General features: G+C 35.3%; 1 protein-coding gene across 1 annotated transcript in view; it reads right to left on the bottom strand.

Annotated features, from left to right (window-relative positions):
* Positions 1–279: 279 nt before the first annotated feature.
* LOC115232699 (fringe glycosyltransferase) overlaps positions 280–23,540 on the bottom strand; it is a gene marked incomplete at its 5' end in the record, with an annotated part of 81,569 nt that continues 58,308 nt past the window's right edge. The window contains 4 exons of the mRNA XM_029802728.1: positions 280–2,385; positions 4,488–4,573; positions 5,889–6,054; positions 19,971–20,056. Of these exons, the coding sequence (XP_029658588.1) occupies positions 2,328–2,385; positions 4,488–4,573; positions 5,889–6,054; positions 19,971–20,056 (396 nt within the window). The remainder of the gene's footprint in view (positions 2,386–4,487; positions 4,574–5,888; positions 6,055–19,970; positions 20,057–23,540) is intronic.

Here is a 23,540-nt window from a genome sequence, read left to right as displayed (position 1 = left end):
TATTAATTTTACATATTTATCTAAAAATGAAAGTTTATATTTTAGAGCTTTTGTTAATAATACGTAGAATCAAATTTATATATTCAATATATATATATAGAATATATAGAATGCAAAGAATAAAGTTCTATAACATACAATGCTTTATATATGTATAATAATAATAATTTAGTAAATAACACACTGGGAAAAAGTTAAAAGACGAAAATTGTGATAACACAGCAGCGTAATACCTTCAAAAAGATAAAAATGTATTGTCGGGAAATAACAAGAAAAATATAGAAATAGCATATTATATAATGTATGCAAAAACAGCATTGTGGAGAATAAAGGATGCATGTGGATATGGATGAAGATGAACATGAAAATCCTATAAACATTGTGTGCATATACAATCTATTATATGTATAAAACATAATCGCACAGCATATAATCAATATCGTACAATTCAATATGTCGCCATTATATCGAAATAACAACAGCGTCGACACCATTATATAATAATTTTCGCGTTCGTTCCATGTATCATGTTACATGTGTAACTATGATACATATCTTATCCATAAATATATATTGAGATCCCACCTGTATAATGTTAAAACTTCCCTCGCGCTTCTCAAATAATTGCCAAATTCATCCTTCAAAAGCAACAAATCATAATATGAATCGTTTAGTTTCAAAATAGTGTAAGTCTAACTGCAATAATTTTTTCCAAAATCGATACATGTATATATTTTACTAATCCATAAAATATCAAAAATAACTCACACGTCAGCTTTGAAAATAAGCGTCTCATATATTCGATATTGCACATGTATTTCGACATATCGCATATAAATATTTTTTCTTACAGCTTCGTAGAAAATTTACGATGTAAAATCCTATGAAAAGAAGGGACATTAAAAGATATAAAAATTCGCGCGCACTAAATATCACATTATATACAGCTGTCTGTCTTTCTGCGAGGGACTAGCTTAATTCCATTTCGCGTTGACGAGACTGTCAGCGAATTACAATTACATGTATCGTATTGCACAGATGCAGCTGTTATATACGCCTATACGCGTGCTAGTGCAGGTTACATTATGCAGTATGTAGAAAAATAAAATTGCCATGTGTCGTTTTTCATTATCTGTCTTGTGCTGTCTTTCTTTTTCTCTCTTTCTTTTCCATATTTTCTTCTTTTCACTTTGTGCATATAAATATTAATATGATACAGGGTGTTCCAAATTTAATATTGTATTTATATTTAATTTAATATTATTTTAATATTTTATTTTATTCGTTTATTATCTGTTCGTTTTCAATCTATTGCATAAATGTAAGCTTCACTTGCACCGCACAAGAATTATCAGAACAAATCGAAGTTAATTACCTATATATATACAATTTTATACAGATGTTTTAAAAGATAAAAAGGACTAACACACATATACAACAAGAGAATTTGCGAGTATAACCAAAATCTCATCGTGCTTTTTCGATCCTATTGCAATCACTAATTAATAAATAAGGAGCGTAACAATATATGTATGTGTATGTGCGTATGAAATAATATTTATTTTATAAGAAAAAAAAATTATTATACATATATATATATATATCTCTCTCCATATAAGATACATAAAAAATAGAAAAAAATAAACATAAGTGAAGTATCACTAATCACAGCATACGCTAAAACAAAGTTTTAAAACTTTTTTATGTTAATCTAATTATTATTATATTTATCAATTTATTATAATTATCAATAATCATTATTCTTCCCATGTTTTGACCCATTTTATGTAAATCTGATTCATGTAAATATTATTTCTCTATCCTTACCCGTATCTTATGATTCTAAGCCTGATCGGTCAGGACAAATAATGAAAATCTTTAAAACCGATGCAATACATCAATAAAAGTTTTAAATAAATTTCTTTTCGCGTTTGTATTTTACGTCTTTTTTAATGAATGTTTCACAATCTATTACACATATATCTTTATCCTCAGTGTGCGATTCAAACGTATATTTCAGTGCATTTAACCGACTATACTTCGCTGTAATATTGTTTATTTTTCTATTTCTTATATTATATGTATGTCTACACATGTACAAGAATAATTTTCTTCGTACATGTATAAGAATATGTTATTAATTCAGTTATGCTCCTCACCGTACGTTGATCTTTCATATGTTTCCTCTCTGTATGCAATGAAGAAATGAACTCTCTGCTCCATCCTCTTTACAAGAGAACTCACGTTTCCTCCCAATATTTTCCCTAACAATGAGAGATCAGTAAGTTCGACTTCTTTTATTTTTACATTCGCCGCGCAATCTTATATCATCTATGCGGACAATAAGGAACATGTGGAAACAGATGACAGTGAATGGATTTGAATCTGGAACAAAAAAAGTATAGTTATGTGTTAAGCTATTTCTTAATAACATGATTCAAAATCGGAAATATGTGACAGAATCAAAGTTAACAATTTTGATGCAGAAACATACTTAATAATATACGTTTGCATTGATATTTTTAGAAATAAAATCTAGATATTTTTTGCGTTAATAAACGTAGATAATTCTCGATATACTGAAGAAAAAGAATCAATGAATGTCGCACGCACCAGATATTTCATATATTCTACGAAAGAAAATTTTAATGCAAAATGCAGCTCCATCTTCAAATTGGAAATTTTTCGCATAAATCCAACAGACTACGACAAATGTCGCTTGCAAATATGATCAATAAAATCTGTGGAAACAGATGACAGTGAATGGATTTGAATCTGGAACAAAAAAAGTATAGTTATGTGTTAAGCTATTTCTTAATAACATGATTCAAAATCGGAAATATGTGACAGAATCAAAGTTAACAATTTTGATGCAGAAACATACTTAATAATATACGTTTGCATTGATATTTTTAGAAATAAAATCTAGATATTTTTTGCGTTAATAAACGTAGATAATTCTCGATATACTGAAGAAAAAGAATCAATGAATGTCGCACGCACCAGATATTTCATATATTCTACGAAAGAAAATTTTAATGTAAAATGCAGCTCCACCTTCAAATTGGAAAAATTTTTCGCATAAATCCAACAGACTACGACAAATGTCGCTTGCAAATATGATCAATAAAATCAATGTGGCGCGCAAAAACTTATGTAATATAAACTTTTAATAAAACATCATTCATGAAAAGCAGCAAAAGAAAGAAAAACTCGATTTAATATCCATAACGTGCCGTCTCGATACACATAAGCCGTTGAATTAACTTAACAAGTAGCGACTTGGCTCTGATATTTCTCTCGTTAATATTAAAAAACGCAAAACTTTGCTTCTCCCTCAGAATACTGAATAAAGAATCTCGGAAGATATTCGCGGCGAGCGGCGCGAAAACTTACGTTAATAGAATACAAGCCATTTTTTCTGACTTGATGGAAACAAAAAGCAGAAACAGTGGAAGGAAGAGAGGCTCGTAAAAATCGCAATTATTATGAAGTCAATTAAAACTTACAATATCACACTGCAATGTCGTCCTCGTAATTACTCATCTCTCTTCCGTCTTTCACCAGTGCCAATTAAACGAAAAAAAAAACGTCACGAAAGACATTTCGCGCATATGCATTAATGAGAACGCTAATTACAGATGTTTACACTTAACGTCACGTAAATTACATATGTCGTTTCACAAAATGTTGTTTTATACTCGCGCGTAAATGTGGAATTATTAAAGATGAAGAGAAACGAATTATATTAATCTATTATTCGAATGCTTCTCAAAAGATACACATCAACCGTACAAATAATTTAGAATATAATTTTTTGTGCACTATGAATATCTAGAGAGAAGAGAGAGAGAGAAAGAGAGAGAGAGAGAGAAGTACTTTTCTCTTAATTTTTTTAACGAGGGTTATTTTATATTATAAACATCTAAAAAGGGCATTTCAATAATTTCCTTAATCTGTACACCCTCTTAATTAATTAATCGCTCATGAGATATATAATATCTCGAATAAAGATATAATTTCTTTTCAATTGAGCAATGTGTAGACGTACAGAAAAAATGTTACGAGACACACGCAAAATAAATGTCACGATGTTTTGCAATATTATATAACTTTCTTATAAAAACTACTCTTTAATTCAGTTATTTCTCTTAAAGAATTCTTTACGGTGTCTAACCGACATTCTACGCGAGCACTCTAGGTGAAGGTGGCAATTATAGAAGTAATTGAGGTTTTGATGTGCAATGTTGCGTCAGGGAAGAAGAGACTCAAAGAAACAGGAAATTGAAAATTGCAGACAGAACTTCTCACGTTCTGCCACAAAAATGATTCAATTTAAATGTGCATTTTTGCAAAAACTAGCGCTGTTCGAAATTCACGAATAAATCGATTGAATACTAAAGGCAAAAAATATTCTCATACATATAGAACAATGTCCAAAATAAAAAAATAAAGAAGTAAAATAAATATATAAAGCAATGCTGTACCTCTTTGGGTCATTCTTCATGTCAAAACCATCAATCTTCAGGATATTCCATTCATCTCTAGGTCCCTTAGAATAACTAAAAGAAACCTGGAACACAAAAGACAAAAAAAATATTTTAATTCGCCAAAGATCTTTAATTTCTCCAGCAAAGGATTCTTATATATCAGAAACCGAGTGACATACGATGTCAAAAGTGACTTCATTTATTTTGACGTATCGCGTATATGTATACGTATGTGTGCACGTTTATTCGCATATTCTGCGAAATCTGAGATCCTAAAAAAGCATAATACCGGTCGTGAAAGAAAATACTTTTTATGCTAACATTTTGCATACGTCACGCATGTTCTTGCCGGCTATGCGATCGCTCACATATTATATTGTAATTTGATCTTGACGCATATATTACAACGTATTGACGAACAATTTATAAATAATTCACAAATTCTTTATTGTAAAATTTAAGAGTCAAATAATAATTTTAATATATCAAGATGCGATACACGTCGAGATTATTTTATTAGAAAAATCAAAGAAATTTTTATTCTCATCTGATATTAAGTAATTTAATTATGTGTGATAAAAATGTTTTTATCAATTTTTAGATATTAAACATGTTAATCAGACTTTCTATTTTTTTTGTCAAAAAAGTATTTACGCATATATGTGTATGTAATACTGGCCCAAAGAAGAATAGAAATGTATATGAGGCAATTTAGTTAATTCTTGTCGACGACAGGACATGTATTTTCATACGCTTGCGATTGCTCCTATTACGCGATATATAGTCTGAGAACTTATAATAAACGGAAACTATACGATTAAATAATGGCTATTACGTTACATAAAATAAAACAGACAATGCACTCGCTGCGCGTCGTCTGATTCATCGTGCGCGTCAAATCATTCCATTATCCATCCATTATTTATCATCATGCTATTTATCGTGACCCTTATGTACCCAGAATACGTCGCGTGCATTAATTTTGGCTACTTATATCTTGTATTATAATGGCAGAGATTTTTGCGCGTAATATCGTTGAAACAAAGCTCTCTTAATCTAAGGGATTAGAGTTGCAAAAGTTCGCAAACGTTAAGGAATATTACTCATCACTAATAAATAATCCGATATACACTGTTCTCTTGCCAATAACAAAGTAAAAAAAGAAGTTCGTTTAAATTAAACAACAATTACACAATAATCTGTATTAATCGTCCGCACGCTCCGCCTTTAAGAACTTATAAACTTTCAAATTCTACTAATGCCTTTACACGTAAATTATCAAATATTTATAGAATTTAGTTTGTCCTACGTAATTAGATTTTTTATGAAAAGAGATAATATCACTTTTCGCTCGAAATAGATTTTAAAGAACGATAACATGATATGTTGCTTAGTTACCTGCTCTTGAAAGGTATCCTTGTTCAGGAACTTCATTGGCTCCAGGTGCGAGTGGAATTGTTCTACGACTGTGAGTTGCTTTTTCAGGAGATATTCGATAATGTAACCCATCGTTACATCGTCTGGCAATCTGATTCTGTCGCCGACGGTGATGAATTTTCCTCCGCTGAAAACAAAAGTAAATATCAAATTTATTATTTGCGTATATATGTACATTCATTTGAATAAAATATATATTATGTGGGATTTTTAAATGGATATATTATAATAAAAATGAAATTTGTTATAATTAATGGAATCCTTCAAAAATCCTGTACTTCTGCATCTCTTTCAAAAATTTTCCTAAAATTTTATTTGCTACAAATTTCCAGTAAAAAAAAATGTTCAAATTGTAGCAATTACTACACTTGGAAGCGAAATGCTCGAAAAAGAAGTAGTCCATGTAAACACTCTCTCTAATGGAACCGACAGTTTCTTTCTTTCTTTTCTCTTTTTCTTTGATTCAGTCACGCCTTTATATCCATCGTATTTACACTCAAAAAAGTGGTTTTGCAACTACAGCAAAAATTTTCTGGGTGCGCAAAATTAACTGAGGTACATAAATGATTAGCAAATACTGTGATATCGCATATGTTTCGCATTTAATCAATCTAAGTGACAGAGACAGAATTTATATCTGAACTGTTTGTGAAATTTAGAAAGAATGTTTTTCTGTGGCGCCTATCCATGTTAAGGCCAATCATACTTGTTATAAAGTTTGACTGTGGTACACAGAAAAAATTAGCGACAAGAAACAAATGAATATATAATCCTCACATATAACATATTTGTATAATGCGCCCAATCTATCTAGCTCTTTTAAACAATTTCTCTCAATTTTTCGATGCTGCAGTTATAATTGGCAGTTATATTTCTCACAAAGATCGTTCTAGCTGTAGTATCGAAACTCATATTTATCCAATGCAGTGATTAACATTTGGCAATGGGACCTAAATTTTCTAGAAGATATTATTAGAATATTGCTGCTATAAATTCTATATGTAACAGACAATATTCTAACAGATACAAAAAATAGCGATAAATTTTTGTTGTGACACCTAGAAATCTACCTATATCAGCAAGACATTTTTTTTAGTGTAATCCGACGTGGATATAGGGTTATCTCCCTTGTGTAACGCTTTTAGCTTTCTTTGCTCTCTTTCAATCCTGTCAACATATACAGTAGACTGCGTCCATCGCTTGAAATACTATGTACAAGAATTGTCCGGTGTTTATTATTTTCTTTTGTTGAGTATCCATGAAAGTAAAATAAAGAGAAATGGAGTGAAAGAGAACAGAGTAGAATTTATGTTTTAAAAATGACCTTTTGAAAACATATGTATTTGGTACGAATATAGTTCAAGATGTATTAAAAACAAATATGATGTAATTAACAATTCTACAAGAACTTTGTAAATTACATATATGTCTAAAATTATTATTATATTATTATATATATGCAAAATATGATATATACGAGTATTTTATGCAATAAATAATTTATAAATAGTTATGTACAGGTTTCAAGTATATTGCATACATATACTCTTATTAACCCTCATACAAGTTATCTCAAAAACCTATTAAGAAATTTTTTAAAATCAAATTCTTTAGTATTAAATAATTGCTTTTTATGTTTTGTTTTAATATTGTCTCTAAAGAAATATTTATGTAATGATTCTTAAAAGGTCTACGACCGACATCGTGTATAAATTACTAAATACTAAATGCTAAAGATTCAAGCGTCGTAAAACCAATTATAAAATCCTCGCTATCCGACTTTTCTTTTTTTTTTTTCAACGAAATGAGGAACGAATGTAGAAAACGTGATATCATCGAGAGTCGGAATCCGGATTAGAAATCTGATAGTCGCTGTCACAGAAGAAGATAGAAAATCATTAAGCGTCGCCGTTACAAACTTAGTCACTTTGACCGACGATTTTCGTTCAGATATATTGTTAAGATACAGCTCAGCCGGCGCGATAACTGGTACTTTATCGTAACTTCATCCGTATTTATTTTGTAGCAAAGGTCCTTCCCATTTAATTACCTGGTAGAGCGACGAACTTTAATGAGTCTCTTTCAAAATAAACGCAAATACTACAAGTGAAATAAAATACGTAACATTTTTTGTCGCACATTAAATTTTATAGTTCATTTGGTTGCCGATTTTTCTTATTTTGTTCATTGACGGAGTAGGCTATTAAAAAAAATAATGAATTTATTTTAATTAAAACATTTGTAGAGACTGATACGTCTTATGTATATATATGACTTATATATGCAGAAATTTATTTTATATGTAATAGATAAAACACATATAAATATAAAATATATATATGTATATATAGAAACACACACTACTACACACACGTTATTCTAAATCTATTTAAATAAAATTACTGCTATAAATATAATAACTCTTGTATGTAATATACCTTTAAGTTAATTTTAAAAATGCCAATAAAAAAGACCGATAAAAAAGACCGTTTTAAAAAAATAATTGCTTTTTTATCGATCACTATAATTTTCATTATAACATATATTTTCGCAATTAACGTCAAACGAGGGCATAATTAATAATTATTAGCTTAACTAGAAGAGCTGTAAAATAAATATACAACCGCGTGTAATATTTATCGATTATATGGCTCGAATGTTCGGCGTCCATTTATGGGCATCTGTTATACGAAATAATTAACGGCCGCTACGTCAGCGTTGCGCGTATAAAGTAATTAACTCATTCCCAGGCGCCACGCACCTTATGCATCCGCGCGCTCGCAGAAGCAGGACGGTCCGTCTCTCTTCGCTAACCCTTTCGCGACGGTCGTTCATCCGCGCGCGGCGAATTATAGGGGAAAAAAAAAAAAAACGGAGACACGTCACGGAACCACGGGACAGAGTCTCCAGCGGGAATAAATTACCGGCCCTGTATACACCGTCCCGAAAGTCACGCGATGCCGACTAAGGTCCTCGAGTCTTTCGCGTGGCACCGGACACGCATGCGCGATTAAGGTCGGCCGGAAATGCGGCGGCAAAATGCCGCCAATGCGAAAGTCGCTCCTGGGTACAAAGAGGGGTATGCAAGGGGAAAATCGTCGCAAAAAAAATATTGGAAAAAAAAAGGATAGTTAACTAGGTAGACAACATCATAATATGGAATCGCGAAACGAAAGCAATTATGTACTATTTTGATTTCATTTCATAAAATTTCTATAGAGGCACACAATGGATAAAATTTATAATATATATAAATCATACTAAATATACATAATATTATCATAAAATAAATGGCAAGAATAAATGGAAATTAAAGTGATCCATTTCCACATGTTCTGTTTCAATAATTTATATACTTATAATTATTATCTAATATATTTGACCCACTCGGAGAGAGCGCATTTTATTATCTCTCCTTGTTCTTTTGAATGATTATTTTTTAATAGATCTCCGTACTATATTTCATTAGGAATTATATTTTCGCTGTGTACTGAAACAATCTACGAGTCAGACCGTTGATTGTCCGCAGAGAAAAAAACGTTCCATCACCCGTAAATACGCGATAACCGGTAATTCGATCATTCAGCCCCATAAATAACTCGTGTAGTCTTGAGGGATCGATCATCGCGCGTGTGAAACATTAACGTTCATTTCTCACCGTCATACACTTCATTAATCTCGACATTAATCAAAGAGGATGAATGTTAGAGCACGTTTCGCCCGCAAAGTAACGATCGCTTTTCACACAATAACGCGCACGACCGACGGGGATCGTTATTATACAGCCTAACGCGTTTACGATTAAACGTTCTCGCGACTTGTAATCCATGAAGGATAGGACGCAGAGATGATGAGAGAGCTCGCGATTTCGGTGCGCGTGATGCAAATACTTAATTGCCGCATCGCTACGATGACGACGACGACGGTAATGATGATAAACCGCGCAACAAGAAGACCGAGAGACTTTAATTCGGCTGCATTCCACTTATGTAGATTAGGTCGAGTAAAAGAGGCACCTGCTGTTGCACGATCGCTACTGCTTCGAACTGGTTGGCATTAAAGCTACGCTCACATCTATTTAAGCGCGTGCTGCAAAACGACACGCGATATACTTAGCCGATTCGCGGTAATGAATTTCCGCCGATTAGTCCGCTAATCCGCGTTATCGGCTCGATTCGCCGTCATTAATTCAACCATCGAACACCGTCGTCGCATTAAGTAACGACGATAGCGTGGCTATAACCGATCGCGGCAATCACGTGTAGATGCGAACGGGATTCACGCACGATTGATCGCGAAATTATTTTCGGACCGCGGCCGATCGCCACTACCTCATGACGCGAACATGTAATTTCCATTAACGAACGCGGAACCGATTCCCCTAGTAGCTTGTATCGCCGATAACTCTCGTTTAGAATCGCGCGAAACGCTTTTTGATCATCGCTTTAAACTCCCGATAAAATATCAAAGACGAAATCGCGCTTATGCGATAATATATTTATTCGGTTAAGACTGTCCAAGCCTTATGATAGGTGGTCGTAATCTGTCGCCGAGAAGGAGACGTCGAATCGACAGAGATTTCGACAAGCGAGGAGTCGATGGCTGCTGGCTGTGAACGCGAGGCGAGAGATGCGCGATCCACGGCGGACATAAATCGTGCCAATTAGAGGCGACGGCAGGTAGTCACAACTTTGGTGACCAAGCCCATATATATATATCGGCACCTTCGTAAGAGAAGGAGGAAGAGATTGTACCACAGACATGTGAAAGAACACGAACGGACAAATGTCCCAAAGGGGCGCCGCCGGCGCGGTCCGAAGATACACGAAAGGTCCGCGGAATGGGACGCATGTTCGGTATGTTAGACGGTTAAAAAAAAAAAAAAAGAAAGAACTGCGAAAAATCGAGCAACTAAATTAGAACTAAAGATTCTAGTTTATTAGTAAATAAAAATATGACTCTATGTGCAGTCTTAAAATAGGACGAGAACTTTTTCAAAATTTTACAGTTAATCTCAAGATTAACACTCGACAGGTAAAAATGACGTATGGAAATCGCGATGGGTACCATTGGTACGCTATTGAAGTTAATCTTGCTTGAAAATTAGATTTACCCGATTAGTCTCACGGAAGCTCTCGTTTGCGCTATGACAATGCGGATCGTCGTACTTATTTGTTAAACGACCATCGGGAATGTAATCCGACATCTCTCGTAGCATCGCACAGCCGCTGAATGCGTGGAACCAGAAATACGTTTCTTAGGCTAGGTCGTGCACGACCTGCATACATTTGCGATGCGGTCATTAAAAGCTCGCTTCGTAAATCTCGCGAATATCAAGTCGAACGAATCCTCCCGTCGTGAGAGCGACCGGTTTTGTCGAAATTACTCTTTGCACGATATTCTCACGCTTCGCGACGAGATAACTCGCCGAAACTCTCGGTGGCGACCGTCCAATTAACAACGATCTACGCAAAGTGCTCGGAAGTGGCGAGTTTAATTAACGTTTTCCAGTACCATGGATCGCGAGCCACCTTAGATACATAGCCGAGAAAGAAAGCGGGGGGGGAAAAAAGCCCGATGAGAGAAAGAGACTGCCAGAAAAAGAGAGAGACGGTAAAAGAATGGGACGGAAAGGGCTAGAGGAGTCGCACTCATTAGCGAATACCATCGGCGGATTCTCGAATCTGCGCCTGTCTCGCTATACTCGCCGCTTCTCTCCACAGTGGTCTCCACTTTTTAATTGGGCAGATTAGTCCCGAATTCGCGTGTATATATATATACAACTCGCCCGCTCCCATCCCGTCGTTCGTCACCCGTGTGTCCTTTCGGCGCATCGCCGACACGGGATATCGGTCTCGTTAAAATACCTGGCGGTAACAAAATCGAAATTTCAGGTTTATAAGGAAAAAGAATCGGGGACGCGCGAAACGAGGGAATCTTCGCCTGCTTGTGGAGACGCGTCCTTGGCGCATCTCGTCGGTTTGTTCGACGGCGAAAGACATACGAACACGCGACGCGAACAAGTTCGAGGAAGGACCTTCCTGATTATCGTTCTACCCATCTATGATTTAAAAAATTCTTTTTGGCTTGTGTAGACATATAGCGTCATTAATGCCTTGATATATATAAATTCACATGTATACCGTCATGTAACTGTCATACTAAAATTTAATATATTGGCTATATTATATCTGCAGCTAATGATATAATTGTTACCGAGGTCGTTGCATTCGTTGTTTAAAATTAATAAAAGCAAAAGATATAGAAAAAATTAATAATTGGATAAATTTTCGAGCAGAAAAGATTATCAAAAGAAAAATAAATCACCAAAAAATGTTGTTAATCTAATATTTCTTCGATAATCAAAGATAGGACGGTATACACCATTGCTGGATGCTTCAATAAATTTAATGTATCTAGATATATGTAAGTGCGCTACGCTCGCGCTCTGCAATTTGCGAGATACGATTTACAAACGGATATGAATTAAAGGTAGGTATTCCCGATGGTGCGAGGTGCGCACGTACTTGCTTGTCGCGAGTAACGGATTTATGTTCCATGTCTTTCTGCTACGTCGCATTATTCGTTCCAGCTCGCGAAATAGCGCCGGTTAAAAGCGCGTTTTATCGATCGTCAAATACGTATACTCACATAGCGAGTAGTATACAAGCGCGTGCGTCGATCGAATAAAATAAATTTATAAAACCTATTAGCGCGTGCTTTATAGTGCACGCTATCAAACACACAAGCACGGTTGATATCGATTTTCATCGAATACGCTTTGACGCGTGTTAATACTGAATCGAATTGAAAAAAGATTGTTTATCGATTTCCCAGATTGGTATATATTATCTAATTAATACGAATCTTTCAATCAAAAAATTTTATTATGGATAACATTTATCAAACATATTTTCAATTAATTTTAAATAAATTTTACATATAAAAAATTAACTTTTGATCCGATTAATAAATAATCAATTTTCTTCGATTGTTAATTCACATTTTTGTTAAAAATCAAATTAAAAAACAAAATTAAAATCTAAAATAAATCACGCGCATTGTACATTTTTATCAGTTTATTTCCAATCTGAGGAAAGGAAGGTAAAGAGAGAGTGTAGTCACCGACTGATCGTAGAAACACGTCGTGAATCGTCTCGCAATTGAATCGATATCGATCGAGTTGAACAGTACACGAAGACATCGAGCAATAAAACACATGAGCTTAACGTGTAATTGAGATGTCTACGCGTGCGTATACAGATAAAACAAATTTAATTCCGATATTTCATGTAATTCAATTGTTATTTTTATCGATCTTAAATGTCAAAAATTAAAAAATAATAAGAAAAAATAAAACTCAGTTAAAGTTTGTTTTACTAAAGAAATTTAACTCTATATCGAACTAGAGCGCCTTTATATCAGCAGCGTGGCTTACAAGATTGATTTGCAAGATCAAGGAACGTATTCTAATACGCATCGAAGAAGAAGACACGGAAAACTGAAAAATCGGCGATCGCTGTAATTTTCGATTTATAGATCACTGTGTGGATCCCGACTACGCACATGTATACATATATATATATATATATATAGGAATGCCCAAATTGGTTTCACGAGCCGCGGGCTGATAGATGTATACACGGCGATCGCGCCGATGGTAGAAAGGAATCCAATTAGGCGAGCAATAAGGGAATCGAAGAGATCCTTGGACGCGAGCTTCGTCGAATCCCTCCGATTCCCCTCTTATTCCACGTCCTGCTTTCGGCCCGACGACTCTTTTTTTCGTTTCTCGCCGACCGCGGAATTACTTCGACACGTTTATTATCGGAACTTTCGGACCGGGGCAAAACCCGTGGGACGATTTTAAATCGTTAGTCTCGATAAGATTAAATGTCTCTAATTTATAGCGGAAATACAAATCTCTCACTTTATGAGTAATAATGAAACCCGGTAGGGAATATACGATTGCTTCAGAAAATGATAAATAATAAGTGTATTAATTTTCTAATTGCAGAATCATAATGATAAACTATATTTGTAAATAATAGAAATAATAAATAATAAATAATAAATCGGAAAATAAATTATTTTAGAAAAACTATTATAATCTCTTCGATTTTGTACCTTAGTTCCTCATTTTTATTGCACTTTTGATAACGCGTTTATTATCGATAGCAGAAAAAGAATACACGTACATTTTGAGTATGTGTAACTTGATTATAATAAGAAGCCAAAAAACTTCATAGGAGGGTAGCTTAAATATGTCTGCTGTGTGCGCATCACGCACGAGTAAAATCTCTTTTCACCAAAGAAAGATTTATGGGAAGATCCTCTTTGCCTGCTCTTGTACTCTTCTTAGGATAAAATACAAGGTTTTCCCCTCAAGTATACATCTTATCCAAGATAACATCATTCTCTCTTTTGAAAACATGTAACATTTCATCTCTAATGAGCATTAAACATGTCAAATAAACAAATAAAACACTTTAAATCTAATTAACTTCTAAGTTTAATTAACAGATTTTTACGCGATATACACAAATTTATTTATCTTCCCAACTTAATAAATAATAATACCTACATAATAAACGTGCATATATATAAAAAAAAAATAACTCCTCAATTAACTTTCTAATTAACGTTTTTCTATTTCCTTAGTTCCAGTCATTTAATTTAATTTAATCATATATGATCACTTTTGATGAAATGTACAACTTTACAATTTTATATATCAACACAATGTTCTTTTTAATATATTTACTTCTAAAATGGTATAAAACAAATTTTAATAATCTTATACGCGAATACAATCGGTTTAATTTCCTTTCTCATTAAGATTCATAAATCAAAATCGGATTTACAGCATTTGCAAGTCGAGCAGCAAATTACAACTTCTGTAATTCCTGAATCTGATTTCGCGTATCATCGCTGGAAGAAATCTCCCAAAGATCCTATAGCAACATGATTAAGCCGGACTCAAACATATCAAAAGAGGAAGCTGTCGGCGAACGAGACTAAGCGGTCAGTCGCAGGTGCACACCTTCAGATTTTTTAAGAGCAATAAAAGTGCTCGACGAACAGGTATATATGTATATAACCATATAAACACCGAACAAAAAGAAAAAGTAGTGAAGCGGCAAAGTCGACTAACAAAGAAGATATGGATGCTGTGCCCGGACTCGAAAACTATCGCGCGGATCGATAACCGCAGTCACAAAATCATATTAATAGCTACAAAGAACAAGAATTTCAACCGACGTAATTAAAGTAAATTTTACTTTTTATATGCTATCGACAGAAAACTTCAGCTTATACAAGCTGTTGGATTTTTATTGTCAGAAATAAAAAAATAAACATCATTTACATACATCGATAGAGATCGTCGAAGTCTCAACTCACTGAGAGTTTAGATTTCAACACCCGTTTAGGAATGTTGGCATTTTGATCTTCTTCTTTTTCCCATGACTGTTACAGCCAATATGCATAAGAATCGTAAAGCTTAAGAACGGTGGAAGGAAAATAATTTTTATTGATTTTCTACTCTCATTCCTATTATTTTCAATGGAAAAAATAACATGCACAAACGAGAAGATGTTAAATAAACAATAATAAATAACAGAACGAAGAAAATACGAGAGAATCTATGTACATAAAACATTTTAAAATCAGTTTCTTATCAAATATTTTGTGAAACGCATTTTTACTTAATATATTTTACTATAATATTTTACTTAATATATTGAGTTATTTGGAAATGAAATTACATTTATTCTTGAAAGATAAAATCACATGAATTAAAATTAATTAAAATACAAGCTCTTGCTATTTATACCTTAGAAGTTTAAATCTGTAATTAAACTTCTTCAAATTTCAAAGCTAAATGAGTTCATTCTTTGTGTGTATGTGTGTATCTCCAACTATTAAAAAATTTCTTCAACTATCTTTTAGAATACATAACGGCATCCGCATTGGGGTTTTTCTCGGACACTCTCTATAAAATATACCGAGCACGCAGCTGATTCGAATTGTCGTAACGACATCGCGCAGCGTTCATCGTCTCCTTGCGCTCTAATCCCTCTTATTTATTGCCCCCTTCCTCTTTCCGCGTGCGTACTCTGCGCTAACAAGGAAATGATGTAAATATAGATATATACATATAAGCGGGCGTACGCAACGCGCTGCACGCTTGCCTTCCTGCTGTACTTTCCTGCATCTGCACGTGGGTGGCAATCAGCCCGTCTCACCAGTCCCATTGTAACGCAAACGGCGGCTTCTTGCGTTCGCCATTAATTAAGATCCATCCCCGCGAGAGTCGCTAAATAGCCCGACCATTATCCCCCTTTATTGCTCGATTAACGGCTAACACGACAGCGGAACCGCTTCGAATTCCACATTGCGTTTTTGTTTTCCGGCAAAGATTGATTATATGGCCAGTGTAACTTCGGAGAGTTCAAAATTCGATGTGATCCACATTCATATATACAATAGAAATACACAATCAATATAAGATATATTTAGAAGAATGACATCATATATCGTACTAGTTTCAAACTGTACTAGTTTCAATCTGTGTTATACTTTGTATTGCAATAAAAAACTTTGTGAAAAAGAAGTTGTACGACTCTAACTTCACGATCGAGAAAGTACTTCGCGACTTGTCGTTAGCCACCGATTGAAGTTAAAAGTCAAGTTAGAAGTTAAATTAAAGGTTAAACGTTAGTTAACATTTAATGCAGGCTCATTAAATTCTTTTCGGTTGTACATTTATTTCTGCTACGATGGGGTCGTTTGAAGAGCCATTCGATATAATTTAAATGAAAGTATGACAAAAAAGATTATTTTGCTCCAATATTAAATTTTAGACTTAATTAATTGAATTATTTAGAAATTATAAATCTTATTTAAAAATTATTATAAATTCATAAAAAGATACTATAAAAATAGATCTTGCATTAAAACTTCTTGTTAAAATGAGAAAAAATATACGTTTGATTCTCGAGATTATAGTTATTTGTGTTTCTCCTTCTAAGAAACTACAAACTACAATTCCTACGATTACTCGGACTTAGTTGTTTACTGTGTCTTGTTACGATATTGATGCAATAATGGAAAGGAACGATAGTTAACAGTATGTGAATGTATGCCAATCTAGAAGCAATGGGCGTAGTCGAGTAGAACTTCAGGTGGATCTTAAAATGAACGTGAGAACTTGTTGAAGTCGAAGGTCGAAGGTTGAACCTGCTCGGCTGACCACGATAATTGGTCGTACAAGAAATAACATATATTTGAAGCACATAGATAGTTTTCGAAAAGCTAACAATCCACAAAATAAATAGAGATAAAGTAAAAGAATCGGATCATTATTATATCAATGGAATTGATTTAATATCAAAGAATGATAAAAAAAGAATATTTGTCTTCGTAAAAGCATAAATTGATTTACTCTAGTGTATTCATTTCGAATACAGATCTGTCAAAAGAATGTACGAAAGGAATCTAAGATAAAAATAAAAAAAGATAAAGATAGAAAAATACAATTATATCACATATTCTTAGTTAGATAACAGAGAGACTAAAAGCGGACACGATTTCTTTCCTTTCCGACCTGTCTGCAACAAAATAAGATCGTAAATAGCTGTCGGCTGTAAGAAAAATACGTGGAAAAAAGCTAAAAGCGTTTTTCTTTCGAGTTATCCCGGGTAAGGAATGTTCCTCCTTGCGATATGAAATGTGACGGCACGATATCTGTTACTTTCTTAAGCGCGACAAAGCGCAACGCGAATCCTGTGCGGAATAAATTAAAGCGCGCGAACGTAATCGCCGTTCTCAGGAAGAAAGACAAGTGAAATTACCGTACTTAAAGTCGCCTCAGAGTCATCCTGACGGCGGGTCTAGAATAACGTAAAAGTAACATAAAACGTAAAACGCGACTCAAGAGCTGACAGTAACCTGAAACGGCCGGTGAATTCACCCAAGTTTACCCAAGTTTCTCGCGACACGCGAGGCAAAATGCGAGCGGAATAAATGTCCGAGAAAATACATAAAAATTCCACGGAATAATTCACACGACTGATTACGAAATTTTCTCCTTTTCTCGCGACAAAAGCGAACATTTAGAGCCACGACATTTGCATGCTGGCAAGAGAGATATTATTTTTAATTTTCTCAACAACGACGCGAGAAAGTATAAATTATTCAAACAACCATAAATTTACGAAATGTCATCGGCAAGCGTTTATAGTCGCTGTAAATCGCGAGATAGACGAGAGCAGATAAAATATAATGCCGCCAGATTGCATCCGATAAAATAAAATGATGTCGACGAGAGAACCATTCATAGTCGGTCATCTCGTCCACCGACTGAGAAAGCCGTTCGATGTACTTGTCCCGTTTTCTCCTTTCGTCCCCGCCCTCCGTATCGTCACACAAAACGAACGAATGTGTATGTATGTCGTCTATATAGACGACAGGATAATGCCGGGACCGTGTATATCGCAGAATTGACGGAAGAGAGTGAAGGAAGAGTTAGAAATGAAAAAAAAAGCAAAAAGGAAGTACGACTGAATCGCAGCAAGCCCTCCCAGGTGCCGGTTTTTTTGCCAAATCCGTTCGCGTCCATCCTCGCTTTCGTTTCGCCACCGAATCTGTCCGTATAAGGACAGGATAAAGTGAAAGAGGAGAATTGCGAGTTTCGGATCAGCCTGCATATAAACCGATCGAATCACTGAACAAATAGAGAAATCTTAAAAAGAGAGAGAGAGAGAGAGAGATCACAAGATTAAAGCTTCACTGCATATAAACCGATCGAATCACTGAACAAATAGAGAAATCTTAAAAAGAGAGAGAGAGAGAGAGAGAGAGAAAGAGACCACAAGATTAAAGCTTCGAATTTACGACGATAGACGCAAAACGCATTCCTGGCGCTGCGAAAAACTGGATCTGTATCGCATGTGGCCCCCGCGCGTCCATTTTTACATCGTTAATAACAATAAACGGTCGACGGGCTCGTACGTGACAGTGACGTTATCGAGGACCGAGGATAAACAATTGGCCACTGCGCGCCCATAAACGGTGATTTACGAGCGGCATGAGTGCGCGTGAACGCTTTCGACCTTCCATCGACGATCATCTCGATGATCACGCACGGTATATAAACGTCATACGTGCTAACTACAATGCCTATCGAGGAGCGTTTATCAAGAGCAAAGTCGATAATGGCAGACGTAATTGTCCATCGTTATGGTCCTCGTAATGATCGACAATTTTTTTATTATCTTCGCTTAGTTTCCACGCTTCGGCAATTGGCACGCGATTTTCGCAATCATGAATTGCACAATTTTTATGTAAGGAAAAGAAATTTATATATAATTATCATAATATATATTGTAATGTATATGTGACTCAGTCTTTGTGATAGATAGTACAAATCGATTGAGTAAGCGTGACTCGACAAGGCCACAGGCGTTATTTAATCCTTCGCAGATAGAAATGGATAGAGATAAGGTAGTGCACGGAAAAAGAGATAAATAAATATTCAGAGAGATGCAATGGATAATATACTTTCACGTTAGATTAAGTTCTGAAAGAGCCACCATGTGATGTGCAGTATAACACGTGTCATGCATGTCATGCGTGGAAATCTATGGAGATTTCTATTCTACGATAAAAGACACCTGCCGTATACAAAAGAAATGCGAAAAAGAAAATCTATCTATGTTAATTTTGTGAACTGTGTGATCAGTCATCTCTCACTATCATTCCTTCCTAATGTCACGCGACAAAAGTATAGTATAGTGTTTTTGTTTTGATTATGAAATAATCAAATAATTGAAGTCATATATAATTATAGTATATAAGTATTTTTCACATTAAAAGAATTTTGTGTTATTAAAACAAAATTTCGTTGTTTTATTAAAATAAAATTTTACAAGGCAATTAATGTCAATATTATTTTTTCACAGTTCTTGCAATAGTCAATAAAACAAGTAATAATTTTTCAATTAATAAATTATAAATGTCGGAAAGGAAATAAAAACTCACCCAGCAACCGGAGTCATCTTTAGTGCCAATGCTCGGCTGATGCAGAATCCGGCGCCACCCGTGGCGAACCAGAACTTCACCTTTTGCTGAAACACACAGAAGAGAATATAACTTTGAGAGAAGCTCGGCAGAGAAGTCGGCTAGAAATCGCGGGAGCCGCTGTCGTAATTATACGATACATCGATCCGAGATCGGGGTCGAATGATCGATCGTCGCCGAAGCGTACCGGTCGCGCGTTCGACGATCGCAATTAACCGATTAAGGATGAATGACTCGCTTGATGAGAATTAGAGATCGGCACAGATTGTATCTTGACGTATCGTCGAGTGTCACGCTATCTCGGGAGTACAAAATAAGATCGAAGTTATAATATTTCAGCGAACCTACATCGAGACTCAATCCTCGACTTTCGCTTCGAGGACGTTCGCGGTATTGAATGATTTCATCACACGATCATCATGGTAGTCTAATTAATAATTATTCAAAAAAATAAATAACGATATAAAAATATCTGTCAACCGCTGGGCATAATGACGCAGATGATGATAAAAAAATAACGGAGCGTTAGTCTTTTTCCCGATGACCTGGAAACTTTATTCCAGGAAACGTTCTCTTGTGCACGATGGACATAAGAGGTACACACACACACACACGCGTGCGCGCACGCAAGTGCGAAAATACAACGAGTTGAGATACGAGCGATTTCTGGTCGATTGCCGTGGCTGCGGGCTATTATAGCCGGACTTCTAGGCAGCCGAACGTGATCCACGCGGACCGATACTATCTCAATACCGGTATAAGACCGTAGAGAATCAGGCAATGCGCACCTTCTCGAAGGCGTGGTGCACGAATGAACTGAGCACTCTACAAGACAACGGCTAAGATAAGTTTGCACACGTGCGTAAGCAACGTACGCGTTCGCTGATAAAACTATCGCGAGTTCGTGCCTGTTCTCTGAACTACGTCGCAAAACATCGAGAGTTTACATTAACCCGTTTATATTTCACCCCGCATAAAGCAAACAATTTAACGAGGAGCGAATTAATCGAGGTATAGATCTCGAATTAGTCGCGGCGATTAACTGACTTCATTAAACACGCGAAAGAGGAAATCGGTGTCAGGTGATAACACGTAATAACTTAGCCTCGCGAACCGATATTCGACGCAATCCTGGAGCTGCGTCCCCCGCTGTGTATCACACGCTGTTTTTACACAAGCTGGCCCCCTATCAGATGTTATTTTTCTTCCACAAATTTCTGTTCGATTAAATGAGAAAATAAATATTAAGTCCCTTTAATACGTAGTTATATAATTTTTTTTTAAATGATACGATCTCGTGATTTTTACAGAAGAAAACTTTCGAAGCAATTAAAAAATTTCAGGTATACAAAGTATACCTGAGCATGGACGCAGTTTCAAGTTTCAAATATTATCTTTGTATTGTATCTTCATCTCTGAAATTCGTTAGAACCATGAGAAGCATGATGTCAATGATATAACAAAGATGATTCCGATGTAATAACGCAGATAAATATCGGGTATTCATGACGCATGAGATTCGATTGGCAAGATGCAGCGGTGATATTTTTTCCAGATAGTCAACACTTGCTAGATCGGCTGAAAGGTCTCGCGTAAGCGCAATTCGACGATCCAGCAATCAGTCAGTAATTTTAATTATCACGCGCGTATTTACGACTGGGAATCGCTTCATCTCGGACGCGGCAATCTCGGGGGCATCGCGAAGGCATCACCGGTAACGAAGGGACTTACTGATCGACGGCCAAGATTGTGCCGGCGGTCCTCTGACTAATTACATTCCTAACCCGAGACGGGGGCACGTCGCTGAGGGAATAGCGTACGCGAGTAAAGGCCGCACGATTCTATATCCAATTATGTATGGACGATTGGCAGCAGGGGCCCGTAGATATGTTTCGCGATTTGATTGGCCTTCCTCGACCTGTTATCGTCGAACGGATATGCAGTTATTCGGGATTATGGTGTGTGTGTCTCTCTCTCTCTCTCTCTCGCTTTCGATTTAATTACTTTAATATTCTCTTTGCTTAATAACTCTCCGTTGCATCTTCCGATATAACCAAGTTTTCAGCGTCAAATATACTTTTCTTCTACTATTGATATACGATTCTCTCTTTTTTTCAATGAAATAGATTAATTTTTAAACATTTTAACTATTATATTCAAACATATAATAAATAATATTAAAGAGAGAGAGAGAGAAAGCAACAAAGTAAGTTTTATTTAATATGCAGCAGACGCTTATCAAAGCCCAACCGTCAAGAAGAATTCAACCATCGCCTCCAAAAAGAATAGTTGCAATCGTCGATTATTCTCTCGGTGGAACGAATGGTCCGTTCTCGAGATCGTAAAACCAAGACTGAATGACACGGCGAGTAATATCTGATGGAGGGTATGTGGTTGGTCGGTATATTAGGACTAATGAACAGATTAAAGGCCCCGATATGACCCCACGAACGGCAGATGTGCGAAGCTATGTATAATACTAAGAAATTCGCCGCATCCCTATCGTGTGTATAATGAAAAAAAATATATATATATATCAGAAGCGAATCTCAATCTCGCAGCTAAAAAATAGATACCGCGATAGACAATGCATTCTTCTTTGTCGATTTCCTTTCGAAAATCTTTTTCGGATCATAAAACTATTAATAATTTTCTCTCACGATTATAATCGCGCTCGTTATTAATTGCATAAGTTTTTCAAGCAATGTGCGAGATATAAATCTAATTAAATTATCATGAAGCAACGCTCGATCTTTCGGAGCTTATTTTTCTCGCGCGTTATCTCGCTTTGAACGCACCGGCTGCGTTTTACCTCTGCCGCAAGACCAATGGCTTACAATTTGTATGCACAGTCATCCGCACTTCCACATGGATTTATCAACCTGATATCTACCGTCCGGGAGGAAAGCCTATTGCTCTTGTTTCGAGTTTGCTCGAGCGTATCCAGCGGCATATAAAACGCAATAGAGATGCCGCGCGATGTTTCCATAAATTCCCTCGTGTAGCATTTTTCAATATCGGACAATACCGTATTTAACCGGAACGAATAAATCTACCTACAGACAATACCTGCTCTTCGTAGTTTGAAGAACGCTTCATATGCGCGTGGCTACAAGAGATATAACTCTCTTCCGCACAATAAAACAAATCTGTAAAAGCCTCGTAAAGATAAAAAGATACGCCAAATGTATAAGAAAATTCTCTAAACAAAAAAAATAAACCTTTAAAAGTATAAACTTCTGAAAATATAAGAATCTAAACATAAAAAAAATCTTTAAAAATATAAAAAAAATTCTTAATATTTCAGTTTATCTTAATTATAGAAATGCTGATCACTTAATTATCTGAAAGTTTCCTAAAAAGTTAGCGCCCAAAAACCTCTGAAATCACGGTTATTTTTTACATTTTTGCAAATATCAGGGAAAGTATGCATGTTTTAACAAAAGGTACTGAAACAAAAGTTGTAGAAAATTAAATTATCTTTCAAATGAGATCAAAGTGATTGTAGTTCGCTCCATAGGTTTTGAAATA

This window comes from Formica exsecta, unplaced genomic scaffold (genome assembly GCF_003651465.1).
Source record: "Formica exsecta isolate Colony F162 unplaced genomic scaffold, ASM365146v1 scaffold149, whole genome shotgun sequence".
NCBI classification, from domain to species: domain Eukaryota; kingdom Metazoa; phylum Arthropoda; class Insecta; order Hymenoptera; family Formicidae; genus Formica; species Formica exsecta.
Note: the sequence above shows the minus strand (reverse complement) of the source record. Positions and strands in the feature narration are given on the sequence as shown.